Source organism: Micropterus salmoides, unplaced genomic scaffold (assembly GCF_014851395.1).
Source record: "Micropterus salmoides isolate LMB-PRFRI ecotype aquatic unplaced genomic scaffold, ASM1485139v1 Ms_hic_scaffold_15, whole genome shotgun sequence".
In the NCBI taxonomy this organism is placed as follows: Eukaryota; Metazoa; Chordata; class Actinopteri; order Centrarchiformes; family Centrarchidae; genus Micropterus; species Micropterus salmoides.
Window position 1 is genome coordinate 15,432,726 of NW_024040596.1, and position 26,004 is coordinate 15,458,729.

At 40.8% G+C, this 26,004-nt stretch overlaps 1 protein-coding gene across 3 annotated transcripts; it reads right to left on the reverse strand.

Moving 5' to 3' along the window:
* Positions 1-873: 873 nt before the first annotated feature.
* LOC119904128 (disintegrin and metalloproteinase domain-containing protein 23) lies at positions 874-22,261 on the reverse strand. 3 transcript variants are annotated; one of them, XR_005444654.1, is made up of 27 exons: positions 22,044-22,261; positions 21,150-21,367; positions 20,645-20,721; positions 16,841-16,904; positions 15,877-15,959; positions 15,685-15,748; positions 15,354-15,426; positions 15,012-15,082; positions 14,782-14,847; positions 14,481-14,549; positions 13,441-13,607; positions 12,681-12,765; positions 12,500-12,587; positions 11,073-11,124; positions 10,139-10,238; positions 9,965-10,036; positions 9,786-9,872; positions 9,611-9,691; positions 9,438-9,488; positions 9,255-9,318; positions 9,013-9,118; positions 7,767-7,886; positions 7,439-7,607; positions 6,046-6,157; positions 5,495-5,585; positions 4,578-4,668; positions 2,682-2,721 (listed from the first exon to the last, which is right to left on the reverse strand). XR_005444654.1 is itself a non-coding variant. In XM_038720550.1 (26 exons), exons 1-26 carry the CDS (start codon positions 22,117-22,119, stop codon positions 2,676-2,678), a joined length of 2,352 nt encoding a protein of 783 aa, XP_038576478.1. In that variant the 5' UTR covers positions 22,120-22,261; the 3' UTR covers positions 874-2,675. The 3 variants fall into 3 exon arrangements, 2 of the variants coding, with proteins under 2 accessions (XP_038576478.1, XP_038576479.1); XM_038720550.1 differs by lacking the exon at positions 5,495-5,585 and having other exon boundaries at positions 874-2,721; XM_038720551.1 differs by lacking the exons at positions 4,578-4,668; positions 5,495-5,585 and having other exon boundaries at positions 874-2,721.
* Positions 22,262-26,004: the final 3,743 nt, after the last annotated feature.

A 26,004-nucleotide genomic window follows, 5' to 3' on the forward strand; every position in this document is an offset into this window, starting at 1 on the left:
ATTGTTTGTGGCTCAAATATATACAAAAAGTCATTTTTGTAACGGTACCCTCAAGTGACAGAATCTTCATTCAGAGCTTTAGGGGCAAAAAGGCATATTGTGCTTATGTGTTTACATGAGCAATCTGACATCAGAAACTTGGGTGGTGCTGCTTTCTGTAAAAACAAGCTCAGTCGTGAACGGTGTTCCAGAGAGTGGTGCACGAGTTACATTCTATGCTTTTACTGAAATGTCACATGCATACCTGATCTCAAATATAATTACCTGCGCAGTGAGAGGCCAACACTAAATGTACTGGGTGTGTTTGTTACTCAGGCATTCATTCTTCTGATGACGCAAAGAAGCAGACTTTTTTATGACAATTTTCGCTGCAAGGCCTAAATTATAACCTTTAAATGAATACCATTTTCATATTAATACTGATGTAAAGTTAGGATGCTTCAGGACAGGAAAAACGTCTGGAAGGTACAAATTATTATTATTAAATGAGAATTATTGTTTAATGTGCTATGAAGGAGGAACATTTCGAAGACAGGTCCACAGAGATCTTTTTCTCCATACACTTATCATCCTGGTCATATACAGATAAGTGATTCCCAACCAAGGGTATCTTAACCTGAGGGGGGTACATCTGCAGTTGCCAGGGGGTACATAGAGAGATTGTGGAGATCAGTTAACTTGATAAAATCTAAATAATAATTTAATTCATGTGCATATGAAAAGAATTAACTTCTTTTGCAATTATTTCCCATATAAACATTCTTCAGTACATTTTAAAGTTTATTTAATAGTTTGACAAGATAACTTCAGATAAATTAAAAGTTAATCAGTTGCTGTCTTAGATTGGCATGAAAAAACACAGAAACGCTCTGATAAAATTTGTCAGTAGTTTATTCATCGGTCCAACTGTACATGATGCAGTGAGAGAGGGACACCAGACAATGAGTAACATGGAGGATTACAACGATGCCAGTGCTATGGCAGCACCTGGAACACACCAACTATCAGCTGGACTGGAAATAAAAAGCCCTGCACAAGGAAACTGTTCAGGCCTCAATATGCACAGGCACCATACAGTGTGTTTGTGTACGTGTGTGTGTGTGTGTGTGTGCATGTGTGTGATTAAAAATATCAGATCAGATGAAAAACACACAAAAATGATTTTCAGTTCCATAAATGTAAAAGGGTGCTCTCTCGCTTTTTCATTGGAAATATTAATTCAGTTCATCTTTATTATTATTTGTCCATTCATAGTTTGAGCATGTTGAAGCGAAGTGAAACGAGATGTGGGAGTGGCCAAATACAAAAATTAGCTGATTAGCAGAGGTTTTTGTAATTCCATGTCTACATTGATATCATTATTACCCATACTTTTGTGCAATATCTCTCTTTGCATAGTAAATAAAAGTTAAATGTTTCTGTTGTTGACATGCACCTATCTTTTGTAGCATATTTTTCTTGCAGATTTTGGGGACTCCCATATAGAATTATAAGCCCAGTATAGTGATTGCATGCAGCGTTTCCAGTAGAGCTGAACTTGATTTCTACTAAGAGTTTATGAGAGCAAAAGGTTAAGCCAGTATAGTGGGTGTTGATGAGGACTGTTACGTGAGACCTGGCTGGACAGCTGCATGGACCGACTTCATGCCCTCAGCAGTAGGAGAGGCATCACTGGCTGCAGACAGAGGGGAAAGTGCTCTGTGTACAACAACATCCATTATGTTGATATGATTGGTTCTTTGGCTTTTGAGTCACTGTTGAAGATACTTTGGGGGAGGAAGGGGAAGGGGAGTCTTGTGACGTTAATCTGACGTGATATTAATCTGAATCCCTCTAGAACTGACATGCTTCTCCTTGTCACCACAGCCGCTCTGTCCGCTTTCGTGGAACTTTTGACCTCCACCCTGGACAACTACAGGAAGCTGTACAGCGTGCTATTACAATTTTGGCCCAAATCACTATTGCAGTTTTTTTCAATAACATTGCCAAAAAACACCCGCTATACAACATGCTAAGATAAAAAAACAAAAGCAATTGATGTCTTTGTAAAATATGCTGTTAATTCCAAACCTGAACTCCTTATTTATGTACAAGTTTGTGCATGTGCATTCACTGCGTGGTCTGCACTGCCCTTATGGGTCCACACATGCAGCCTCCTTTATCATCTACAGCACCTTAACATGAGCTATAGGCGCTTTAACTGCCTTTCCACTGGCTTTAGTTTTGAAGGAGGCTGCCTCCTGCATTAGATTATTCTGTTTTTTTTCTCTTTGTATGTTTTTTGCGGTATATTCATAGCTTTCGTAGCCATGCAGAGCCCTGCACAGAGGGCTCTTCATGCCAGGGGGCCAGCAAGCAGCACGCTTTGTGCGGATAAACATGCCAGGTGAGAGAGTGGTGTGGATTCCGCCTGAACGCCTGTGCACTGGCACTAAAGGATGGAAGAGGAGCTCTGTCACTCTAGAGATCAAGGTGGGTTTGTTACATGGGTGAGGTGGAGTTGAAAAGGCTGCATGTCTAATGTCACTACGATGGAATTTGTTAAAATGTCCACTATGTCTTTTTCAAGTAAATCTAATGCCAAAGATCAGCAGCAATAAGTGCAGTCCAGCTGTCAGTTAGCCAACTAAGGAAGCCTTGGAGGAGTCCATCTGTGATTGCCACCTCTCCTTGGGTTAAATGGCTGAGGCATTGGGGTCGTATCGCCGTTTCTTCACATTTCTTATGAGGAGACAAGAAACAGGAGTCAGTGTGTGCTATAATCAAGTCTGTAACACAGCTAGTGCAACCTGGACAAGTAACCACTCTCATCTCTTCAGTTTACAATAGTAAACTTATTCTTAATCTATTGTTATACTCAAGAGCGGAAAATAAAAATGTTTTTCATGTCAACCCGTGCAGTTTTTAAAGGGCCTCAAGATCAAAATGCTTACGACATTAAAGTGAGGAAAGGTTGGTCCATGTTGGCCGGTTCAGCCTTGACTGCAAAGAAGCAGTCAGATGTATTTATATTCACAAACCTTTACTTGCCTGTTCATGATAAACAATAAAGTCTACTTTCAAATAAGATAATAACTGAGCTTTGAAGGTCTATGAATATAAATATCCTGTTGCCTTCTTGCAGACGAATGCTGACCAGCTTGTGCATGCAACATCAGTTCACAAGGTGAAGAAGTGTAGGAGACATGTCTCATTACCAGTTTTGATGAGAAAGACATTAGTTTCACTCATAACATAACCATCTGGGAGGAAAAATCTAACGTAAAATGTACTCTATAGAGGAGGGAAAGAGGAGACAACCACATAAACGACAACCACAGCAGCAGCAGCAGCAACAATAACTACTACCACAACAGTGGGACAACGACAAATACAACAACAGGAGTGATGCATAACCTCCCCGTACTGTGGCTTGTTGTGGGGCTTCTGTCACTCTGTCATGCACCTGTTCCAATAGTTGCCAGTTGAAGGTGGCACTATTGCTGTGCGTGGTTCATGCAGTGCAATGCGCCGTGTCTGTACCAGGTCTGTGAAGCAGGCAGCAATGGCAGCTGGTGTGGGCGGGTCCGAGAGTCCTGCTCTGCTTTAGGGCGGAGCCTGGCCATCAAGGTGGGTGTGGGCAGCCATGGCACAAAGGCTGCGGCCAACAAAAAGGTCCAGGCTTCTGTCTGTCTGTCTGTGTCTCTCTCTCTCTCTCTCTCTCTCTTTCTGTCTCTCTCTCTCTGTGTCGCTCTCACCACTCCATTTAAAGTCTCACCCTCAAACAGTAACGTACTGAGAAAAAAAGACCATGGAAGCGATGAGAGCACGACAACCCTGGACCAAACAACTCTGGGTTTGGCTAAGCCTTTGTGCAATGAACTGACCTCCTCCAAATCAACAAGTCAACATGCAGAAATGCTCTGTTTCTTATTCTGTTTTTTGATATGTCTCTTGTTTTGGTGACAACCATGATGCTTTGCTACCTGGCATGCTATGGTGGCTGCAGGATTGTATTTCTCAGTTACTCCATTGGCCTATTTAGATTAAGATGTGTAACACCCCTGTTGCTCAAGACAGCAGGCTAATCAGCGGTAGATTGAAACTTATTAAACAATATTGTACAATAAAGTACATTTCCTGGCTACACAGATATCTGGTCTATCTTTGGATTTCAGAGGGGAAATACAATTTAAACTTATCAATATCTTTTAGCTGTTAAAAGTATTATTTCCCCTCTGTTATCAAGTCCTTCACTGAACATGCATGTCAAGCATTGAGCTCTGCCCGTCTAATCAGTTTGAGATTCTGCTACAGATCCACAGTTGACCCCCACATGGAGCCCAGTGCCTCTCCAAATCTATAGCCTTGGACATCATCCACATCCTCTTCTAAGCAACAGCCAGGACTGCACACTGGATGAAGTTGAGCGGTTCAGATACATGTTAAGCATGTGTGCACCTCAGCATAAAATCCTTTATGTTTGTGTATCGTCCACCCTGGGGTCCATATTCTGTAGCAGGAGCTCAAACCCTGGTGTCTAGAAGCAGCAGGGATGCTAGATTAACAGCAGGAGAGGCATGCGGCGTGTTGCTTACTTAAAGCCCCATCCAGTCCCCCCCAGCACTATGGCAGCCACAAGGATGGCTCCGGCGATGGAGCCTATTATTAGATTGGTGGCACTAGGACCTGTAAAGGGTTATGGGGAAAAAGACATAAGTTCTATACTCACTTATTATATAAATAACATGTAACTAAACAATGACGATTTCACATTGAACAGAAAACATAACCATAAGTATGCTATTACATTAAAATGACTGAATCTGAGAATGTATTTTGCATGCTTTTCAGCCCCCTTTAGTGTGTAACATGAAGATAATGAAGTTATAATGAAGTCTCTTTTACATGTATCTGGTGTCAGTTGAGGTAGTGATTCAGTGGTTTGTCTGTTAAAGTTGTGCAGAAGACTAGACCCTGGGTATCCATCACTAAAAAGGTTTAATTAAACAGAGATTGACAGGTGAAGTGCATATGTGGCCTGCAGTATGAGTAGTGGAAAATGTTTTTAGGGGTCCCAGTCACCACACAGCCTACCACTGACTGACAAGCCAGGTCACTTAACTGGACATTTCTCAGGACTGATATACACCTAAATGCCCCACATGCCCCAGAAAGGAGAGGATCACAGGAGCAACCACATAACGACTAAGAATAAGAGAAAGAAAAGGGACAAGAAGAAGAAGAGGGAGGATGAAGAAAGAGGCTTGTAGTAATGGGGAACAACAGGAAGTGGCTGGAGAGGAGGAGGAGGAGGAGGAGGAGGGAATCCATCAATCAATCACACAACACTGAAAACATCCAATCACATGACAATTATATGGTCATCACCAACACACAAGAAAACACAAAGCCACCGGGACGCACACACGGGCTCAGGCCGGCTCACGAGACCGCCCGCACACTGAGGCACCACTATGAGAGGAAGAGCTGTGAAAGGGTTAAAGATGCTTACTCTATTCCCCACCCTGTGCCTCCAAAAATCACCCCCAGGGCCAGAATGGTCCCTGCTACTGCCCCTATCAGCCTGTTAGTGGCCACGCTCACTGTGCAGAGGGAAAAGGAGCATTATTACCACCCTGTCAAAAACATACAGCAGGCTTCTGCTTCAGAGTCATCGATGAAGTGACACGCTTCCCACCCCCTTAACCACCTCCCCCGTCCCCCCTTGGTCAAAGTATCACGTGTACAGCTGAACTGTGTGTTCCTTTCGTCTTCTGAGGCAAACTAAACAAATGTAACAGTGCTTTATTTATTCTCCTTCAGTCGCCACTTTACATGGAAAGTCTTTATGACTCCCATTCCTCCATTACACCTGTGAAACTCACGTCTAAGAATCTGTGCTGTCTCAGATCTAACAGTATGACCGAGAATGACATTGCAATATTGCAGAACAACATAAACAGTAAGTCAGTGTGAGTCTTGGCTAAATTAAACAAGTGCACATAAACAAGTGTGTTATTCATTCTCATCAGACGCCAGAGGTTAAAAGAGATGGAAACCGACCCTTGGGTACTTCGTCCTGAGTGGTCTCAGGCTCTTTAGGCGGGTCAGGCATGCTACAGTCTGTCCCTGCCCAGGTGGTGTCACAGGTGCACGTGGCTTCATTGTTGCACACCTGTACAGATCAGACAGAAATAGATGAGGCGACGAGGGAAACATAAGAGCTGTAAATAAAGGTGCTGACACACTGGGGTACTTATTTAGAAAATATCCCCATTGCCATCTTCACATTGCCCATCCACCTTCCATCTGAGCAGGTGTCTAATCAGCTGGAGTAATTGAAAACAGGGCCTTAAGAAATATATCAAAACTTGCAGCATCTTTTCAATCTTATAAAGACTTGCTTTTATTGAATACTTACTACATTCTTGTCTACATTGTAATCACCATGTTTTATTTATTTTAATAATTGTGTTTCGTCTCACCTTTTAATTTGTTTGTCTAAATCTGTTGAAAATTGTTAACATTTTGAGTTGTATTTAATGTATGAACTTTTCACTGTAAATAAAGTTAATTATTATATAAATATATTATTATATTATTGATAGATGCATTTCATTTAATGGATGGATGCATTCACTGCCACGATGCTGGTAATGTGCATGATGGATCACTGGACACAACAGTGTGTTTTGTTGTTGGACACGACAACAAAACAACCATCACACCTGTCCTTTTCCAATGTAAAAAAGTGAGAAATGTTGACATAGATAAACTGTTAACAGAAGATATTAGCAAATCAGCTAGGCTAGACACAAGACTAAAGTCTAGCAAGTATCAGAGAACTGATGGAGCTCAGTCAGATACTGCACATGTTGGATCAAACACATCATGAACTGTGGAGAGTGTTCAGTGGATTATGAAACTCTTAAAGTTTACAAACCTTGTGAACAACTTTTTAAACAACCATTATTCAGTAAATGTTTCTCACAAAAATCTAATTTTAAGCTGATGTTGTTGAGTTGTTTATGAGATATTTCACATTTCCAGAGCAGCCACCATGTTATTTCAGTTTGAAAAAAAAAAAAACATTACATGACGATGGAGCAATGTATAAGGCACATGCCTCTGGTGTGGGAGACCCTGGTGTGATTCCCACTGTGACATCCACCAGTGTGTCCCTGAGCAAGACTCTTAACCCCTGGCTGCTCCAGAGGCGTACGACCTTTGACATATATACATATACATATATATAATTGTAAAAAAGCATCAGCTAAATGAGTAATTATTATTACAGTGAGTGGGGTGCATTTGCCCAGTTTATTTTGATGTCTCAATAAAGGACAATTTATTGTACAGCCTTATTTAAGTGATGTCCGTCCCAAGCTAATGCTTAAGCCCTATCAGACACAAATAGCAAACTGTAAATTGTGGGTTAGTTTACACGAAGACTCACCCCATGGTCAGAGCACACCTGTCCATTAGGTCCACTAGGGCAGGTGCTCATGTTGAGTGACTGGATAGGCAGACACTTGCGGTCAAGGCACATCATTGATGGCCCACAGGGAGTCCCATCATCCACGTAGCCTAAATCAGTCTCGTCATCCAAAAGAACATGGCCACCACTGTGAGGACAGGTTGGAGGAGAGGAAAGGGGGAGAAATAAAAGGACAGAATAGGTGGCGAGTAGAGGAGGAGGGAATCAAATATCATTAAAAAAAATTAAGAAAAAGTGATCTCCAGAACTCCTGTTAATAACAGTAATTCCGTACACATGTGTTTACCTGCAGTCTACCAGCCTGCCTTGATGGTTGAAGGAGGCCGGGGTAATATCTCCTTTCATTATTCCAATGCGAGGGTTGCGGCCAATGTTGGTACACAAAAGGTAACCACAGAACACATCACTGAAAAAGAAAACAGAGAGCAATCTGTGCAGATGCCAATCTTCCATTTCATACATCAGGTCTTCCCCATCTATCATCACTTTTATATACTGTCTTAAGACTCAACTTTTTACAGGTGTGTTGTCCTCTTAATCAATATGCTTTAATTTTGTCTGTTAGTTCCTTGACTATTTATTTTTGTTTGAATTATTTAATTGTCTTTTAAATTTCTCTGACTGTTTGATGTTTTTAATTGTGCTCTATAAATAAATTTACTTGTCCCTCCATAGTAAACCATTAAATTTTGTTTCAGTTGTGGAAAGCGTTCTAATGTTCAAAAGTGGCCCTGGTATTTAACATGGATGTATTAAGAGAACTGGAATCATGTAGTAAGTCAGCCTTGATGCCAATAACATACTGAAAGTAAAAAAATGTAACAAACCTCCAAACTGCAACAAAGTTAAGTCTCCAGAGCCTAGAACAGCTATTTAATTTGTATGATGAAATATGGTACTTTTCACTTCATTACATTTAGAGCTTTAGTTACTAGTTACTTTTCAAATTAAGAGTTTACATGCAAAGCATATGATCCGAACAACATAACCAACAACATAGTACCGCTTACATAATAATTATCCAATAATATATAATAGTATAACACTGCCACTGCCACTCTGCATTATGAGTACTATTAGTCACTATTACGTTAAAAGGAGGTTTTCCATGTCACTGTCACCAAGTGCTTGCACATGGTGGAAATTGTTGGGTCTCTGTAAACAATATTGCAAAGAGTATGGTCTAGACCGGCTCTATATGTGCAATGAAATAACTTCTGTTATGAACTGGCGCTATAAAATAACTTTGAATTGAAAGAGGATCTAATGTGTTTATGAGCCTGATCTGGTATTCTTAAAATACACTAAAAGCTTTTAAGAACATTGTTACTGTAATTTGTGATGTGTGTGATTTGCCCTCTGTTGCCCTCTAATGGTTGGCTTTAAAATAACCTCTACTCCCTCGTCAGTACTAAAAGAGAATAAGGAAGAACAAAAGCTCAGTGCAGAAATATAAAAGCACCGTCATGTCAAGCTCAAATGTATAGAGGAAATACCATAGTATATTTAACGTGTCTTTCTTTGAAACTCACTGTTTGCTACACTGGATCCATTTGTCTCCATCCTTCCCACAGTTGCCCTTCTCGGTGCCCTCTGTGTTCAGCTTCTCATAGCAGAACTTCTCTGAGCCTCCAGACTCTGAGGGAAAGAGAGGAGGGGTGACCTGCACAGCACTGACTACCACAAGTCTCTTTTCATACAGTAGGTCTCTGTGATGATACTCTGATACTTCACTAATATGAGCCAAGGTGAACCAAAGGAATATTAATCTTACTTGGCCCCCAGATGTATTTACACTGGTTCTCTCTGGTCTTGCACTCTCCATTGTAGCAGCGGCCCTTTAGACAGAGAGAGAATAACATAGTAAATGCATTCAATCACTCCCAAACTGCTATTCTGATGCATGACAGCTCCTTTTTGGACCAATAACTTTTTCTAATGTCATCAGTCTGCGTACCTGGTTTACCTGGCAGAGGTAACCGTCTTGTTTATGAAGGTTGGGAGGGCACTGCAAACAGTCACAAACATAATACTTCCTCTTAATAATGCACATTATCTTCAACATGCAAAGAATGAGCAGACTGAAACCAATCAACAAACAAAAGAAGAACAAATGCAACACAAGAACACCTGTCCAGAGTCCCCAGAGCAGGTCTCTGAGATATCACAGTCGTTCACAGCATAGCGGCAACTGTAACCTCGTGGATAAAACTGGCAAGGAAAGGACAGAAGTCCAAATTAAGGTTTCAGAAGTATAAATTAATATTTTGTGCTGTAAAACTTTAAGAAAAGACCAAACTCATACCAGACATGTGTTATTGCAGCATGGGCCATCACTGCAGTGTGCCCCATTGGCGAGGGAACACTTCTTGCAGCATTCTTTGTAGCAGTCCTGAAAATAAACAGAGAAAGAGCTTCATCCATCTAAACAACAACGACGACGACAACAAACAGACTCGACTTACTGAAGTAAAAGAAACTCACTGCTCTCGCCCCACAGTCACACTCCTCTCCCACTTCTACAAATCCATTACCGCATTCTGTTGCCTCGAAAAGCTGCCAGAAGAAGACATTAAAGTCTAAAGGATAGAGCAGGCGTGCATGATTCACGACAGTTGTGACTTGTAAAAGGGAGGGGCGGAATTATGAGCATCTAACCTTGGTCGGCCTGTTAAACAGACACGAGCCTCCACCTTTCAGAAGGAACTCTTTGTACTCTGCGATGCTGCATTTGGAGAATCTCCGCGGGTGTTGGACCCTGAAGCGAGAGAAAACCAGGTGATAATTAACTAGAACTGTAGGTGAAGATTAATGAGCATGGAAGCATGGTTCAAAATACTGTGTTTTTAGCCAAGATAAGCAAGACATTAAAGTATCCACAATTCTGTATTGTGTTATTACCTGTGGTTTTTTCAAAAGCTAGTTATTACTGACAACTGCTATCTATTAAAGTTTACAGTCTATGTTTAATTTAATTAACGTAACTTGGACCTCAAAAATCTTCTTTTGCTAAAAAGTCGTGACAGGAGTGTTTGTTACAGGTCTAATAGTGCTGACCGAAACAACACAAAAGTTCTACTGGTTGAATTGCAATTAACTTCCATTAGAGCAAAATAAACAAAACTGTATTCTTTCTGGCATTGTAGGTGCAGTATAACCTCGCCCAGTGTTAAATGCCCCCAGATTGGCAAAGCTAAAAAAACAACAACAAACAAACAAATAAGAGTGGGAGCAGACAAAAACACAATATGTATGAGCATTCAGTATGAACAGAACAATTACTCTGATGACAACAGCAATAAAATGCCTTCATGTATGAGGACTGTCCCCTTTTGAATATATAATGTTGTTGTCCCCCTTGTCAAATGTTTCAAAGAACAGTTGTTGATGAAAGTAAACTGACTGCTTTTATACCCATTATTAACATTCAATCTGGATCTACTAGGTATAAATAGTAGATCTGATAACATCAGATTGTATAGTAAACTGAAGTAATTGCTCCCACTATCCCTCTCTTTTGTGTGTGTGTGTGTGTGTGTGTGTGTGTGTGTGTGTGTGTGTGTGTGTGTGTCAGGCATATGTTAGACATTACCCAGTGTCCTCCATTATGCATCCAGTCCACGTCTCAACACAACCACATTCCTCTGCAAACAGGAAACAGAAAAAAAACACAGAAAGAGATAAAATAAATAAAACAAAGAGTCAGCATTGATCAGTGGATTTAGCACCTGATTTCCAAAGCTTTCACGAAGAATTCATCACTTTATTTTCCACTGACATCCTCACAATCTCCTATCAAGCTAGCCCCATTTTGAGACAATAAAAAGAATCTCTCTGATGGTTGAGCTTCCAGTCTTCAAACATGGCAGCTGTTAGACTCTGACTTTGCCTCATTAAGCACTGTGATAAAAATATGATCTTAAAACGAATGGCATAAATCATTCTTGAGCATGACTCATTTAGTCTACTTTTGGACCACTTTTTTCAAGACAATCGGCGCATCTCTCCATCTGTCACTCCTGGCACAGATAAGAGTTGACAAGAGACACTGTGGTCCAGTCAAAAAGCAACTTTTTGTTTTATAGGAGCCATATACTATTTTAATTGCCTGAAGATTTAAGTGTTTTAGACCTCAAATCTAAGACAACCCCACTTGTCCAAATATAATTTACAGAAAAATGTTCCGTCTTATATCTAAGCTATTAAGGTACTTATAGTAGGTTGCTTTAATGTAACTGAGATATTCAGAACTGTGTGATTCAGTTAACAAAAAACATTACCACAATGTTATTATCCGATTCCTACTTATGCCTAAAGGTATACAGCCATGCCAGACAACAGTTTGTAAGATCTGCAGTCAATACTATTGAGGCTATATAAATTCCTGATGCTCAAAGCATTGAAAAAGGACATCTGAAAAATTCACATGTCTGAATAATCAGGTAAAACCACAGATCTCTCTGCGGACAGTTTTACTGAGAACTATTTTCTACCAAACATTTAAAAAACTGGGAAAAAGATCAGCAGAAGTCTCTGTTTCTATCTGCATGGTAACTCAAAACCTCAGCAAACTGCATTACATTCTCTTAAAATAAGTGCATTCATCTTTAGTGATACAAGAGCTAGATGTAATTTAGAATTGGATGGAGTCTACTGGACAGCATTCATCTCAAGCAAACAACTGAACAACAATATGTATATATATATATTTTTTTTAATGAGACAAAAGTGCTAGCATAAAAGGGTGTTGAGGTGTTTATCAGCCTGGGCAGTGACTCTGCTGTCCTAATTTAATTGGGAATAGAGAAGAGCCTTAACTGAGATGAGTGACCACAGGGTCCTCTAAAACAAAAAAAAGTTTACAAAAATCTATCTGCATGGTTAAATACAACAAGGGGTAAACAGAAAAGTTTATTTTTGTCATTTGAGCAATCTGAACGTTTGCTGGCTTTGAATAGCCTGACCATCCCTAATTCACCTACACTAGCTGTGGGATAACAACGTGTGTTTCATGTATACTTCTCTTGGATGCTGGGTCCCACTGCATGCCCAGGTTCTGAGCCAGGCTCTGGGATAAGGACCCTGCCATGGACATGCTGGTGCCATACTGTGGACAGAGCAGAGACAAGGGATTATTCTCCTGCAGTCACACACTCTGTGATTCGTGTACAGCTCAATGCTAGAAGTTAGTAAATCTGACCTCATTGACCCCTACTCCACGGCTCACAGAACACATGCCTCCAAAGTATGCCGCGCTGCTTCTGCGGTAGTGGAAGGTCACATTTCTACAGCAATGACAGAAGACGTGAACAACAAACAACATCATAGAGAATTATATGATTCAGAAAGTCAGCCAAACCCTAACCCCATTACTTGACATAAATATTCACTCTGGAAATCACAATACCATTTCAAATACATGCAGCTGTAGCTATACAGTATGTACATTGAGTGCAGGTGTGATGAGAGCACCATGAACTTACAAAGACATACAGAGTGAAGGTCAAACCATAGATCAGGCTGCATCAAAATGATATCAAACTAAGATCTTGGTTAGTTATTTAAAGCAATGCAATGGTACACAGTAGAAATGAAGTGCAACAATAGAAAAAAACACTCTTCTGGAAAGCACCTAATTCACTTATAACTTCAGTTATGCAACAGTAATAACAAAATTAACTTTAACATAGATGGATGGTTAAATAGTACTTGGACAAAGACTTTTCCATATTATTCATTACGCTTGATATTTGAATTTTATTTGATTATTTCAAACAAAATACATGTCCATCACAGATTTTTCTGTGATGGACATAGACTTGATTGAAAACAAATTCAAAAGAATCCCGAAATACTGAAAATAAATATTAACATTAGATAACAATGAAAGATTCTCCACATTAATAAAGAAATGCACCAAATTACCATGGAAACAGATTTTGTTTAAATAAAGAACTTACGAGATGAGGTGCACAGCATCGGCATGGTGCTTGATGCTCTGTTGCCGGTACTTGGAGAAATCCCGCAGCATTTCCAGTGGCCTCACGCTGATGGGGATCTGATCCTTGTCTGTCCAGATCTCCACAGCAACGAGCACCACACGTGTATGTAGTTGCTCTTTGAAGATCTGTCATTGAAGCGTGCAGTGAATGGGAGGAATAAAGAAAGACAGAGAGAGAGAGCGAAAAAGCAGAGAGACAGAAGCAACAGTACAGGGAGAGGAGAACAACACTGGGTGTAAATTTGAATCTGTACTTCCTGAGGAGGATGGACGAGGGGATGAGGCACACTGGGATAAAGGAGGAACAAAGTAGTGTTAATGCACATGATGAGAAAACACCAGCGCAATACTTTAGGACTAACGATAAGACAACTACGGGGCCGAATCAGGGTTAGAAATGAACTCCATTATGACACATGAGGAGGTCTTCAGCTGTGCTGAATAATATATCACTGGGCTCACACTTTAAGGACAGGGAGTCACCATTTTCTCAATGCCTCTGTGTTGTACTGTATGCCCCTATGCTACATATAGTCTACCTTATCATGGGTGAAATGTTATATCTCAGCCTTCAAACAACAAGAAACAAGAGTCTACAGCCATAGTAGCCACTCTGTAAGGTTGTACATAAGCACAGCGGAGCTTTGAGCTAAATGATAACATCATCATCATGAAATAATGTTTACTATGTTAACCATCTCAATTCAGTATCTTAGCCAGCTAAACAAAACAAACATACCCAAATTGTTGTCTTGTTGCTGCTGGAGGCGCTAGAGGAAAATCTGTCATTGGGATGAATTATTTGGGGAAAATCTGTACCAAAATTTGTGTCAATCTATCTTGTAAATGTAGAGATTTTGTACTGGACAAGTGAGAAATTTGACCTGCTGGTGACGCTATATGAAAAAGGATTCATCCTCTGGGGACTGTTTTAACAAAATTCTGAAATTGATCTATATAAAATATAAACTACACATTTCTCAAAAAAAGTTTACTCACAGCATCCACAAGATTCACCACAGACTTGGCAAAATTCCTCGTGTGCTGCTTAGTTTTATATCGTTTATACTGCAGGAACAAAGAAACAGAACAAAGGCATAGATAAACTGTAGTGATTTGATGGCGCTCACTCAATATAGCATTCTACAGTCAATGGCCCTGCTCCCTCTTGTGGAGAAAAAGCAGAGTAGGTCTGAAATGTAAATTAGTTTTCTGATGTATACGAGAAACTACCAGTTATACAGTATGAAAGTGAAAGCAGGCACTTATTATTGTTGTTGCTTTCAATGACAACACATACCATACTGTGGTCACTGACAATCATGATCTCCAAATACTTCATTTCCTCAAATATACTGCGAGGCATCTGCAAAATAAAAACCATCACCAATTATCGGGTAGTGGAGTTTTTCCTTTGAACAGTATATTTTGAAAACTTTGACCATGTACACTATTACAAAGTTACTCATTGTATAACAAATCAAGGGTGGGTGAACTAAAGTTTGCTACATTACTTAGGGAGGGACTTACTGCTCGCTTTTTCCTGCGCTTCAGCCAGGACAAGTCATCCAGCTCTGAGAAGAACTGCTCCTCTTCCTCAACTGCCAACACACACAAGGAAAGTGACACTTGAACACACATATTGTTTATTTACAACTGAGTATGCCTCTGTCATGAGTCAAGTTGTTTTCCCTTTCTGACTAATCAGAACTACATATAATTAAATGTTTACGCCTAATGGTTTTCATGACCACTGAACATACGTAATGGGAAGGTGAAGAAAGGGGCAAGAGAGGTGTGGCGATGGTCAGACGTAGAGGACTGACGGAGAAGTTATGTAAGATGATGGATGACAGTGATGGAAATACTTACCCTGTTCCTGTGAATCATTGTTCCCGCGAAGGGTGGCTGTTCTTCTTAGTTTATGAGGCCTTGCAGCTGTATCCTAAATGGGTGAGGCAAACTTGTGTTAAAAGATTGTTGTTTTGACACATTGAATAAACAGACATGATCTACGTGTTAATTAGTGAGCTTTAGATGTTCTGTTAGGCACAGGCACTTTTTTTTTTTTGGATAGACCAAAGCTACCTGTTTCCCTCTGCTTTCAGTGTTTATGCCAAGCTAAGGTGACCCTACATGAGTAGCGAGGCAAAACCTGTGTGTGTGATAAGTATTTGGGTTCACTGCGACAGGAATAACTTACGATTGAATGAGTCTGTTGTAAGGGCTCAATTAGATACATATAGAGTCCATCGTCAAACATCCCGCTGCCAAGCAGAGAGAGAAGAAAAGGGAGAGAAGGCAGTCAATATTGAGTCAATAGGAGCAGAGATGAGTGTATCCACAGATATTCTGAACGTGGTGAGGATTACACACAACTCTGCTGTTCACTTACTGCAGCCCGTTGCAGGTAGATAAGGCCACATGGGAGTTATCGCTCCCTCTCACCTGGCCATGGTAGTAACAGTGTTCACCGCCCTGAGGGAAGAAGACAAAGTGCTAATGCAGCATCACAGCAAATCCCAGCCATAACTAAAGCAACACTGCTGGCAACACAACACACAAAACTGTCTATACATGGAATGTGTCATATTTTTTTTAACTTAATTATCATGTGTTAGAATTTTCTAACATCTCAGAGGAGGTAACAGCTTGTCTCACAGATGCCAGTTTGGTATATCTGCAATGCATTTCTGCAGGGTGTCTGTGCAGTGAAGATTTGCAATTAATACAAAGCAAGGTGGGTCCTGGCACTATCTGTGACTCAGCTGTCAGATCCAGAGGACATTGTGCCCCCCCCCCCCCCCCCCCCCCACACACACACCACTCCTCCACTTCACCCATCCTACGCTGCACTGATACTGCAGAGGGCTTTCTCAACCTTGTCACGTGACCAGAGCTCCAGCAGGAGGCTGCAGGAGAGCAAAACCCTGCTGATTCAGCTACAGTATGCCCAGCCCTCTGCCTGAATCAGCAGCAGCAGCAGCAGCAGCAGCAGCAGAAACCATCTCTCATTCCTAACCTGTTTTCTTCCCCATCTCTCTATCTTCTCTTTGCTTCTGCTCTCTAAAAATCATCTATCTATCTATCTCCTGAACATTTGGTCCTTTTCTTCGTCAGCTAAGAAGATTTAAACTGATTTACAGGAAATCAACACTCACATCCTTTCCTACCTGGCCTCTTTCCAAAAGTTGAAACAAAACATCTTGTGCCTTTTCCTTCAACAACAACATGCATGATTGTATAAACTAAAAACAGGAAGGCACATTGTACCATCTGAAGGAAACACACAAGCAGACTCCACCATGAGAAGAAAGATGTGTATTGTAGCATCTAAAAACAACTAGAAAGGACGTTACCTTTGACAGAACAGGTTTGCCTCCTTCATAGTGGATCTCAACATAATCTGAAGACAGCAAGTCACTGTAAAAACAAACATTGCAGTTGGTCAGAGTGGAAGTATGTGATGCAGCTCTGACTCACATATTGTGGTTTTAAACTAGCGGCGAGCACTGCTTTGGTTGGCGTTTAAACAAGAACACTCATCACTACTCCGTCTGGATTAGCTTGCACAAACACTCCCATGGCATCTCAAACGTGCAGTGGGAGAAAATATGATGCAATTATCCTGAGGATAATTAATCATCACAGGCAGAACCTGCAAAAACAAAACTGCATTTAAAAACTTAAAAAGATCTTTCTGTAAATAAATACAGTCATAACAAGAAAAGTAGTGCTTAAGTTGTCGAAGTGATAGAATACCGAAAACAATCATCTGAAGCTATATTTCACCAGTGGTTCTTCCTCAAATCTTCCTAAATTAGACCACTGGTTGAGAAACAGCACACATGACAGGAACAGAAACAAGTAACTTTGTCTGAAAGCTGCCAATAAACCATAATGTGATAAATGATTGTGAGAACTAGGCTTCACCTTGAACACAACGGTCCTCCCGGCAGTTCCCGCTGTCTGAGTCAGCGCCCCTCATAGTTACATACACACTCAATCTGTTAGCTGACAGCTGACTTCAAGAACCTGCGATTTCTGCCACAATGGCGCTTTTTCCCCACTGAGTAACCTTGCAAATCAGAAACATCCTCCTCTCCATGGACATCTAGTAGCATTGCAGCACAGAAAAAACAGAAAAAAGGATGGAAGTGATGAATCTGTCTTGTGACACCGGCAGTGTGACATTTTTGAGTGATGCTGAGCGGCATGTGGGCAGGAAGTGCACCATTATGAGAGGAGAGTTGAGGCATGTGCGGCATCTGTGAGAGATTCCTGGGTGAGGGGCTATTTATAGCTTGACAAATGAGGCAGGGTGAGGAGAGTGGGGTCACACTGGAGTGTATTGGTGTTTAGTATGAGTGTGTCTGTGAGTAGTGGGCAGCATTGCAGACGTGGAATGTATCAAGATGTGTGTGTGTGTGCGTGTTTAAATGTCGGTGAGAGCTGTGAGAGTGTGTAAAGACCATGAGATGGGAGTCCTGCTCCGAGGTCCACAGGAGACAGAGTGCCACAATGCAGCAGCACTAGCAGCAGCAGCAGCAGCAGCACGGAAGCAAGACAGAGGCGAGGCAGATACGGAGGACCAAAAAACTGCAGGTTTTTATGTCTAGCACCAGATCAAACGCAGTTCTGAAACTGGTAGCTTTGATGTAATCTGCTCTGGGTCTAAATAAACGGCGATGCTCTGAACAAGGGTCAGCAGCACTAAAAATATTTACTTTTCTTATTCACGTATCTCAACATACAATACATCTTAACAAAAAAACATCTTTTCAATGGTGAAAAACTACTTTGCTTCGCAGTCCAATGTACAAAAAGAGGTGAGCAGATAAAGTAGCATCCATTGGTAGGTTGCAGACCTATCTATATTTAGATCAGTACTGTCGCAGCTACAACACCAAGCAGAATTCAAACCCCTGTTCTCACACACAAAAAAAATGGCACACACTGAAGTTAGCTCATGTGTCTCACAGATAACCTACAGTACAAGCAAACAGCTGCGAATCAAGGTCACACTTTTATGCCTCTCTACTGCTGCATTAAAATGTTGCTGTTGTATTATGTGGCGACTCCTGAACGTCTCACAATGTACAGGACGACACTTGTTAAACATGATGTACCAGTCGTGTGTCCATCTTCCTGGACGTGTATGTTCAATTCCTCCTTCATCTGCCTCTGTACTACCTAACATACACTACAAACAACATGTGTACATATACATATACACATACAAGTGTGACAAAATATTTGACTGTGTACATTTGCACAATAAGACACATACAACTGCTGAAATATTCACTTTGTAGGTTTCTACAGTGGCACTGAAATGATGCCCACACTACTGTAAAGATGGGAAAGCATCCAGAGTTATTCCACTTCATTACTGTGTGTCAACAGCTGTCAACAAAGAAAAATGTCCTCAACTGACCTGATAAAGCTTTCCATAATACGTTTTTGTGATAAAATTACCCACAAAGTAGATTTGAATGGTAGTGTCTCATGATATAAAACTAACAATAACCAAGGTTTATGACACGTCCTGTGTGGTGGCTCTGTTTTTTTGTTTTGCATTGTTAGACAGAAAAGCAGCAGGCTGATAACCAGAGACACCAGCACATAGACTATATATATATACAATCACGGAAATGTGTGAGTCTAACAGCACTCACTTATGCAGACAATATCAAATTACAATATTTTACTACAGAATCCAGCTTTTAATCACATTAAGGGGCCAGAAATTAAATCAGCATAGGTCCTTGTACGTGTGTGCATTAAGCCATCACATATAGACTGGCTACTTTGTGAAGGAAGTACATTAATATCATTGAGTGTCTGGAGACTACGAATGGGACAGTGATCACAGACCACAGGATAACTGCCCCTTGGCTAATTTTAACGCAAACCAATTAAACCTCATTAAAGATAGAGATTGTTTGTTTTTTCAAATAATTTTGCTAAATGTTGTCTTTGGCAACAGATTGCTCTTAGCACTTGGGAGATTCTGGAAACCGGCACGCTGACATATTCAATTACACTTTCCCTGATTACATTATCTTCGACTGATGCTGCATCAATCATTGATTTGACATTATTATAGAACATATCATTTACAAACAAACAGTCATCTACCTACGAGAATCACAGGTGTTGTCATCTTGGGTTTCCAGCTATGACACGTATTGCTTGCTCATAGAACCGGTACATTGCACAGACAAATTCAAGGCGGTTTGTGGTCATTTTGATGCCTCAGGCCAGATTTCCACCGTCGACTATGAGGGCTTTGATAGTCAAAGTCATAGTCAAACAATGTCATGATGTTTTAGATAAATTCATCCCTGTTCTGCACTCACTCAACTCCTGAGTCTCACACTGGTTTTGATGATGTTTGGGATATGATGTTAACTTGGAACAAAGAGCAAGCTCTTTTTATACATGACTCCAATATTCTGATTGATGCACAGGTATCATGAGGATCTGTGTTTTACTTACTGATCATGTTTTTTGTGTCTTTCTCCAATACAATGTTTATTTTAATTCTGTGCTTGTTAAACTTGTCCTACAATATACAGCTTACAGTGCATATTTAGCTTACATTAGACCTATATTTAAATGAGTAAAACTAAATAGCCCTGTATTAAGAATTAAAACCCCAGATGTCCATGTGGATCTGTTGTGGCAGGAATGTTTGAACAAGGTTTACACAGCTTCTATTTAACACCCGGATGACGTTCTGCAATTGTCAGCCATCGGCACATTACTGTCAACATGACCTTGACAGCAGAAACTGAACAAACAAATCACTCTCACTGTAAGTTCAACCAAGTCTAGAAGTTTGATAAGATTTCCCATAACTGTGGCTATTGTGATTCTAACTTTGCACTTTTTGTAGAAATTCAGGGACACAAGATATCTCGGCAAGCTACACAAGCTTCCTACAACTTTTCAAATAAACATGATTTTTACATGAGCCATTTCAAAATCTTGTTGCTGAGTCTGACTGAAAGTAAACATAGACAGTAGCCCCCTGTAACAGCCATTATGGCTAACTGCATAGGAATCTACATCTGGAGTTTTCCTCTAATGACCACAGTGGCTGACCATCTTTAAAATCAGTCATTTCAGCTTAATTACATCAGATGAGAGGGACTTACTTGTTCAATGCTAGATCCAGAACGAATCTGGAGCCAAATGCCTCCAACTGGAAACTGGCTTGAGCGAGGTGGACTGCCTGAAAGGGAGAAAAGAGTAGTCACTGCAGATGATGGCAAGCAGAAGATAGATTAAAGCCATCTAAGAACCAAAATCCAGTTTCCACATTATCTACAGCACAAATAACAGAAGTGGTGGATAAATGGCAGATCGTAAAGTACAGTGGGTACACTGGAAGACTGGTTGCTGTGGTATCATTCCAGTTAAAGCCTGTCTGTTAGTGTGCTTTGTATCTTTGCTTTGTCTGACACTGTGCAGTAAAATGCCATTAAAGACAAGGTTAAGGTTTAACACAAGCCATTGTATGGACATCAAACTTCCAAGCCTTGACCACACAGCCTGCTATTAAGTGTCCAAATACTCCTGCTATTGATCACAATTGTATTTCATAAATTCTCATAATATGCCAGTATCAATCACCCTCATCCATCCCTCTTCGATGCTTACCTGGCCCTCTGTGGCTTGGTTTTTGACCCGTGTGTCCAGGTCATGGTAGGTACTTTCTGACTCCTCATTTAGGTAGTAGATCAGACGCGAGGGGTATGTGATCACATGCTCTGCTGCATGGTGTGTGCTGTTGTCTGTGGCAGGTGCTGCAGTTGCCTGTTGCTTCAGCAGTGTTGGCACTGCGTCCCTCTCAACCTTGTCCGCTACTCCTTGAGAAACTGAGAATTCCCACCACACAGACATGAAAAACCCGCATCCACACACATACACAGACTCACACAGATTTCATCCTTTATTCATGAAACACATTGATAATACTGAGTTAAGTAGCTACAGCTTCATTGCAATTCTTCAGGACACAGTTCAGTAACATTAGTTACATGCCAATGGTGTACTGACCACCACATATGGCAGTTAAGCTTATTTAAATACAGAATATAAATTGCTTAATTTCATTGAGAGGTACTTTTGACATGCTTATTGTCAAAGTGAAAAACTCTGCAGGAGACGGATAAATGCAGTGTGCATTATGCAATACTAATCCAAATAGCCTCACACAACAACAGCACATAATATCACATATGCACATGATTGGAAAAGTGTCCCAGTGATGTTAATTTACATGTTGTAATGATACATAATAAAGAGTGCTATTTTTACAAGCTGAACAAAAGATACTGAGATGCTGTAGGCTGCCTCATGCACCATCACGCTGAAGACGCTGCATATTAAATATAAAAATTTCCTATTTTGGGACGGGAGGTTGGGCACGATGCTGTGCACCTGCAGTAGCCTACATTGTCAGATATTATTTTAGCCAAACAGAAAGTGAAAGGTGTATTTCATTTGATGAAAGTGACAAAATAAAAGCCAGCAGGCGATTGCAATACGTACCGGATGACGCTAGCGATGGATGAAGCCAAGGCGAAAGGATGCTGACGAGCAAAGTGGCCAGAAATATCAAATGCATGATTCATATTTAATAACTGAAATATCTCAATATCAACACATCAACGCAGTGAACAGCTTGCGGCCCATTGTGGCGTGCCGTGCAGGGGGGGTTTCTTCATGGATCCAGGAGGCACCGGGATGCTGCAGTAGCGGCTGAGGATGAGGAGGCGGCGGAGGGGGGGGGGGGGGGGGGGGGGGGGGGGGGGCAAAAAGAAGGCGGTGGCCATGCAGCTACTGGAAGTCCACCGGCAGACTCCTCCTCGGTGAGCGCAAATATGTCCCCTCCCTCCTGGAGGAAAGCAGGAAGCCCGTGCAGGTGACTTCAAAGGCATGGGCTGGATCAACCAGACACAAACAGGAAATGACCCGGTGACACTGACACTGATGGTCAAAACATGTATTAATTCAGCACAGAACACTGGGATTTTTTCTTTTTAGAAAAATAAACAAATATTTAACCAAATAGTATGGCTAAATGTTTTAATAACCACACTACAAAGCCAAAATGCAGTAGGCTGCATATTTGGTAAAAGTTTTTGTTAAGACCAGAATTTGACTTTTTGACATTTGTCCCATCATATCAGTAGTATTATACCATAGAAATGTAGCCTATAATTAATGTGAAAACAACATGTAGAATTCCGTTGCACAGCTCTGCCACAGCCACTTAAAACAAGAGCGCTATATCAAGTCATTAAGCTAGCTGGGGAGATAACCACTGCCCTAAAGCTCAATGTACTTTTTCCCCTGAGCTCTTTTCTTGAGACATCTTGGTGATTATGTTTGTTGTCATGCACAACTAATGGGGCAGAAGCTAAATCTCACAATGAAGAGGAAAGGGTTAAACGTGCTTGGCTAAAAGGAAGTCTAGCTTAGCAGAGTAGCAGTAGCTGCCCTCTTGGTTTTTTACTCTGTCATGGAAACTGTATATTGCTGGTGAGAGATTAAGCAAATAATTGAGTTACAACAAACTGTTGTCTTTAAAGAATTTATTAATAAAGAAAGAATAAACAGAGAAATACTAAAACAGAAATACAGCTGGTCCAGAGACCTGCCGCCTAGGGCAGCTTCGGCATCTGGCCCAGAGCAAAGGGATGCATAATCATTTACACAGTCTAGGTTTCTATGTTTTGTGGAACAGAGATCCTCTCCCGGATTTGAATGAACATTCAAGGAGAGGAGAGGAACAGCAAGGAAAACACTAAAACAATATCACAGCTCTGACCTAAACCCTACATACTGTATGTGGATAGACTAACATAATGAGTGTGATAAAGAAAAATTTAATAATAATAATAGAAGAACACGCATAAAAGACTAGATGTAGGGGGAAAAAAATTCTGCCATTACAGAATTCATGTGATTTGGTTTACCTAAGTTGCCTTACAATGCATAAAATGAAGGCATAACCTTTCTATCTTTTCTATCTTTTTTCTCTTGTTTCTGCTCCCTGCCATTGTAGGGCAGCAAAACTACTGCATTTGTAAAAAATGGTTTTCTAAAGTGTTACAGTGGAAAAACAGAATGCATGCAAAACACAAAAAGTATTCATGATTTAACTGGTGTAGAAATACAGAAATAGAATCCTAAGAGGTCATTGGTTAATTTTATAACTGATTGGCTACATTAATGGGTAAGCAGCATTTTAATGTTTTGACTGGTTATTAAAGCAAATAAGTGAATAACTTTATATATTGTTGTTCAGTGGTTTAACCTATAAGATGATAATATGAATTCAGGGTTGGGAGGGTTACTTTAAAAATGTAATCTGGTACAATTACTAATTACTTAAAAATGTAATCTGTTTTAGTTATTTTGGGATTCCTTTAATGCCAAATTGGCAAATGAAGACAAGAGTATCAATGATGTGTTGTCTGCTTAGTGTATTTTTAGAGAAACATAGAATAACACCATCTCCCGTTCCCAAAATACATGTTTAAATGTTTTTATATGATATGCTTTGCACTCCCCGCGACCCTGTGCGCAGGATAAGTGGTTGACGATGGATGGATGGAAGCTTTGCACTACACTCACCTAAAGGATTATTAGGAACACCTGTTCAATTTCTCATTAATGCAATTATCTAATCAACCAATCACATGGCAGTTGCTTCAATGCATTTAGGGGTGTGGTCCTGGTCAAGACAATCTCCTGAACTCCAAACTGAATGTCAGAATGGGAAAGAAAGGTGATTTAAGCAATTTTGAGCGTGGCATGGTTGTTGGTGCCAGACGGGCCGGTCTGAGTATTTCACAATCTGCTCAGTTACTGCACAACCATTTCTAGGGTTTACAAAGAATGGTGTGAAAAGGGAAAAACATCCAGTATGTGGCAGTCCTGTGGGCGAAAATGCCTTGTTGATGCTAGAGGTCAGAGGAGAATGGGCCGACTGATTCAAGCTGACAGAAGAGCAACTTTGACTGAAATAACCACTCGTTACAACAGAGGTATGCAGCAAAGCATTTGTGAAGCCACAACACGCACAACCTTGAGGCGGATGGGCTACAACAGCAGAAGACTGCACCGCGTGTACCAGTAATCTCCACTACAAATAGGAAAAAGAGGCTACAATTTGCAAGAGCTCACCAAAATTGGACAGTTGAAGACTGGAAAAATGTTGCCTGGTCTGATGAGTCTCGATTTCTGTTGAGACATTCAGATGGTAGAGTCAGAATTTGGCGTAAACAGAATGAGAACATGGATCCATCATGCCTTGTTACCACTGTGCAGGCTGGTGGTGGTGGTGTAATGGTGTGGGGGATGTTTTCTTGGCACACTTTCGGCCCCTTAGTGCCAATTGGGCATCGTTTAAATGCCACAGCCTACCTGAGCATTGTTTCTGACCATGTCCATCCCTTTATGGCCACCATGTACCCATCCTCTGATGGCTACTTCCAGCAGGATAATGCTCGAATCATTTCAAATTGGTTTCTTGAACATGACAATGAGTTCACTGTACTAAAATGGCCCCCACAGTCACCAGATCTCAACCCAATAGAGCATCTTTGGGATGTGGTGGAACGGGAGCTTCGTGCCCTGGATGTGCATCCCACAAATCTCCATCAACTGCAAGATGCTATCCTATAAATATGGGCCAACATTTCTAAAGAATGCTTTCAGCACCTTGTTGAATCAATGCCATGTAGAATTAAGGCAGTTCTGAAGGCAAAAGGGGGTCAAACACAGTATTAGTATGGTGTTCCTAAAAATCCTTTAGGTGAGTGTATGTCACCACTATGGCAGTATCTGGCCCATTAATGACAAAAACGTTGTTTTGTAGGTATTCTTGATGACATTTAAGAGTCTGTCATTTGGAAAACCATTTTAAAATGGTGATGACTCATTCTGCACTTGTTGTATTAATTCAGCATCCAATGCAAAGATTTCTTAAAATAATGCTGCTGAAGCACAGTGTTTCTGAGACTTGGCCCCATTGAATAGCGTACAAAAACATCTTTTTTCCCTGATTTTGGTGAAACTGGATCATATTTGATGGAGAAATATTAGAAATATGAAGAAAATAAATTCTAGTTTTCTCTGAGTTTTCTGGTTAACAGATAGCTTTACTTGTTGAAACCTGGAGTTAGTTAACAGCCAACTAGCAGCTGTTATTGGCTCAGTTAGCAAGCACTGGTCAAATTAGCTCACTTCGACCATACTGGGAGTTCAGAGCACCGGGGGAGTGTTTTTGTTTACCATAGACTGTATGAAGGTGTTTACACCTTTACTCAAGCACTGGAGGTGTTCAGGCCAGGGGCGGGGGGACCAGCAGGGAAAGATGGCGGGGTGCAGCGCCTGATTGGGGACAGGTGTCGTGCCGGAAAGTGATCGTCTGCCGAAAAGTGATTGCCGTCTGCTGGAGCTGTATTGCCCAGTCTCTTCAATCACTTTCTGGCAAGTGAAA

What these genes read in the sequence shown, in the direction of transcription:
- LOC119904128 (XM_038720550.1), bottom strand. Translation starts at nt 22,119, where the DNA reads ATGCATTTGATATTTCTGGCCACTTTGCTCGTCAGCATCCTTTCGCCT. An exon ending in GCAAACCTGTTCTGTCAAAG is followed by an intron (nt 15,960 to 16,840) that starts GTAACGTCCTTT and finishes TTCTTCCCTCAG; the next exon opens with GGCGGTGAACACTGTTACTA. An exon ending in TTGTCAGTGACCACAGTATG is followed by an intron (nt 14,550 to 14,781) that starts GTATGTGTTGTC and finishes TTGTTCCTGCAG; the next exon opens with TATAAACGATATAAAACTAA.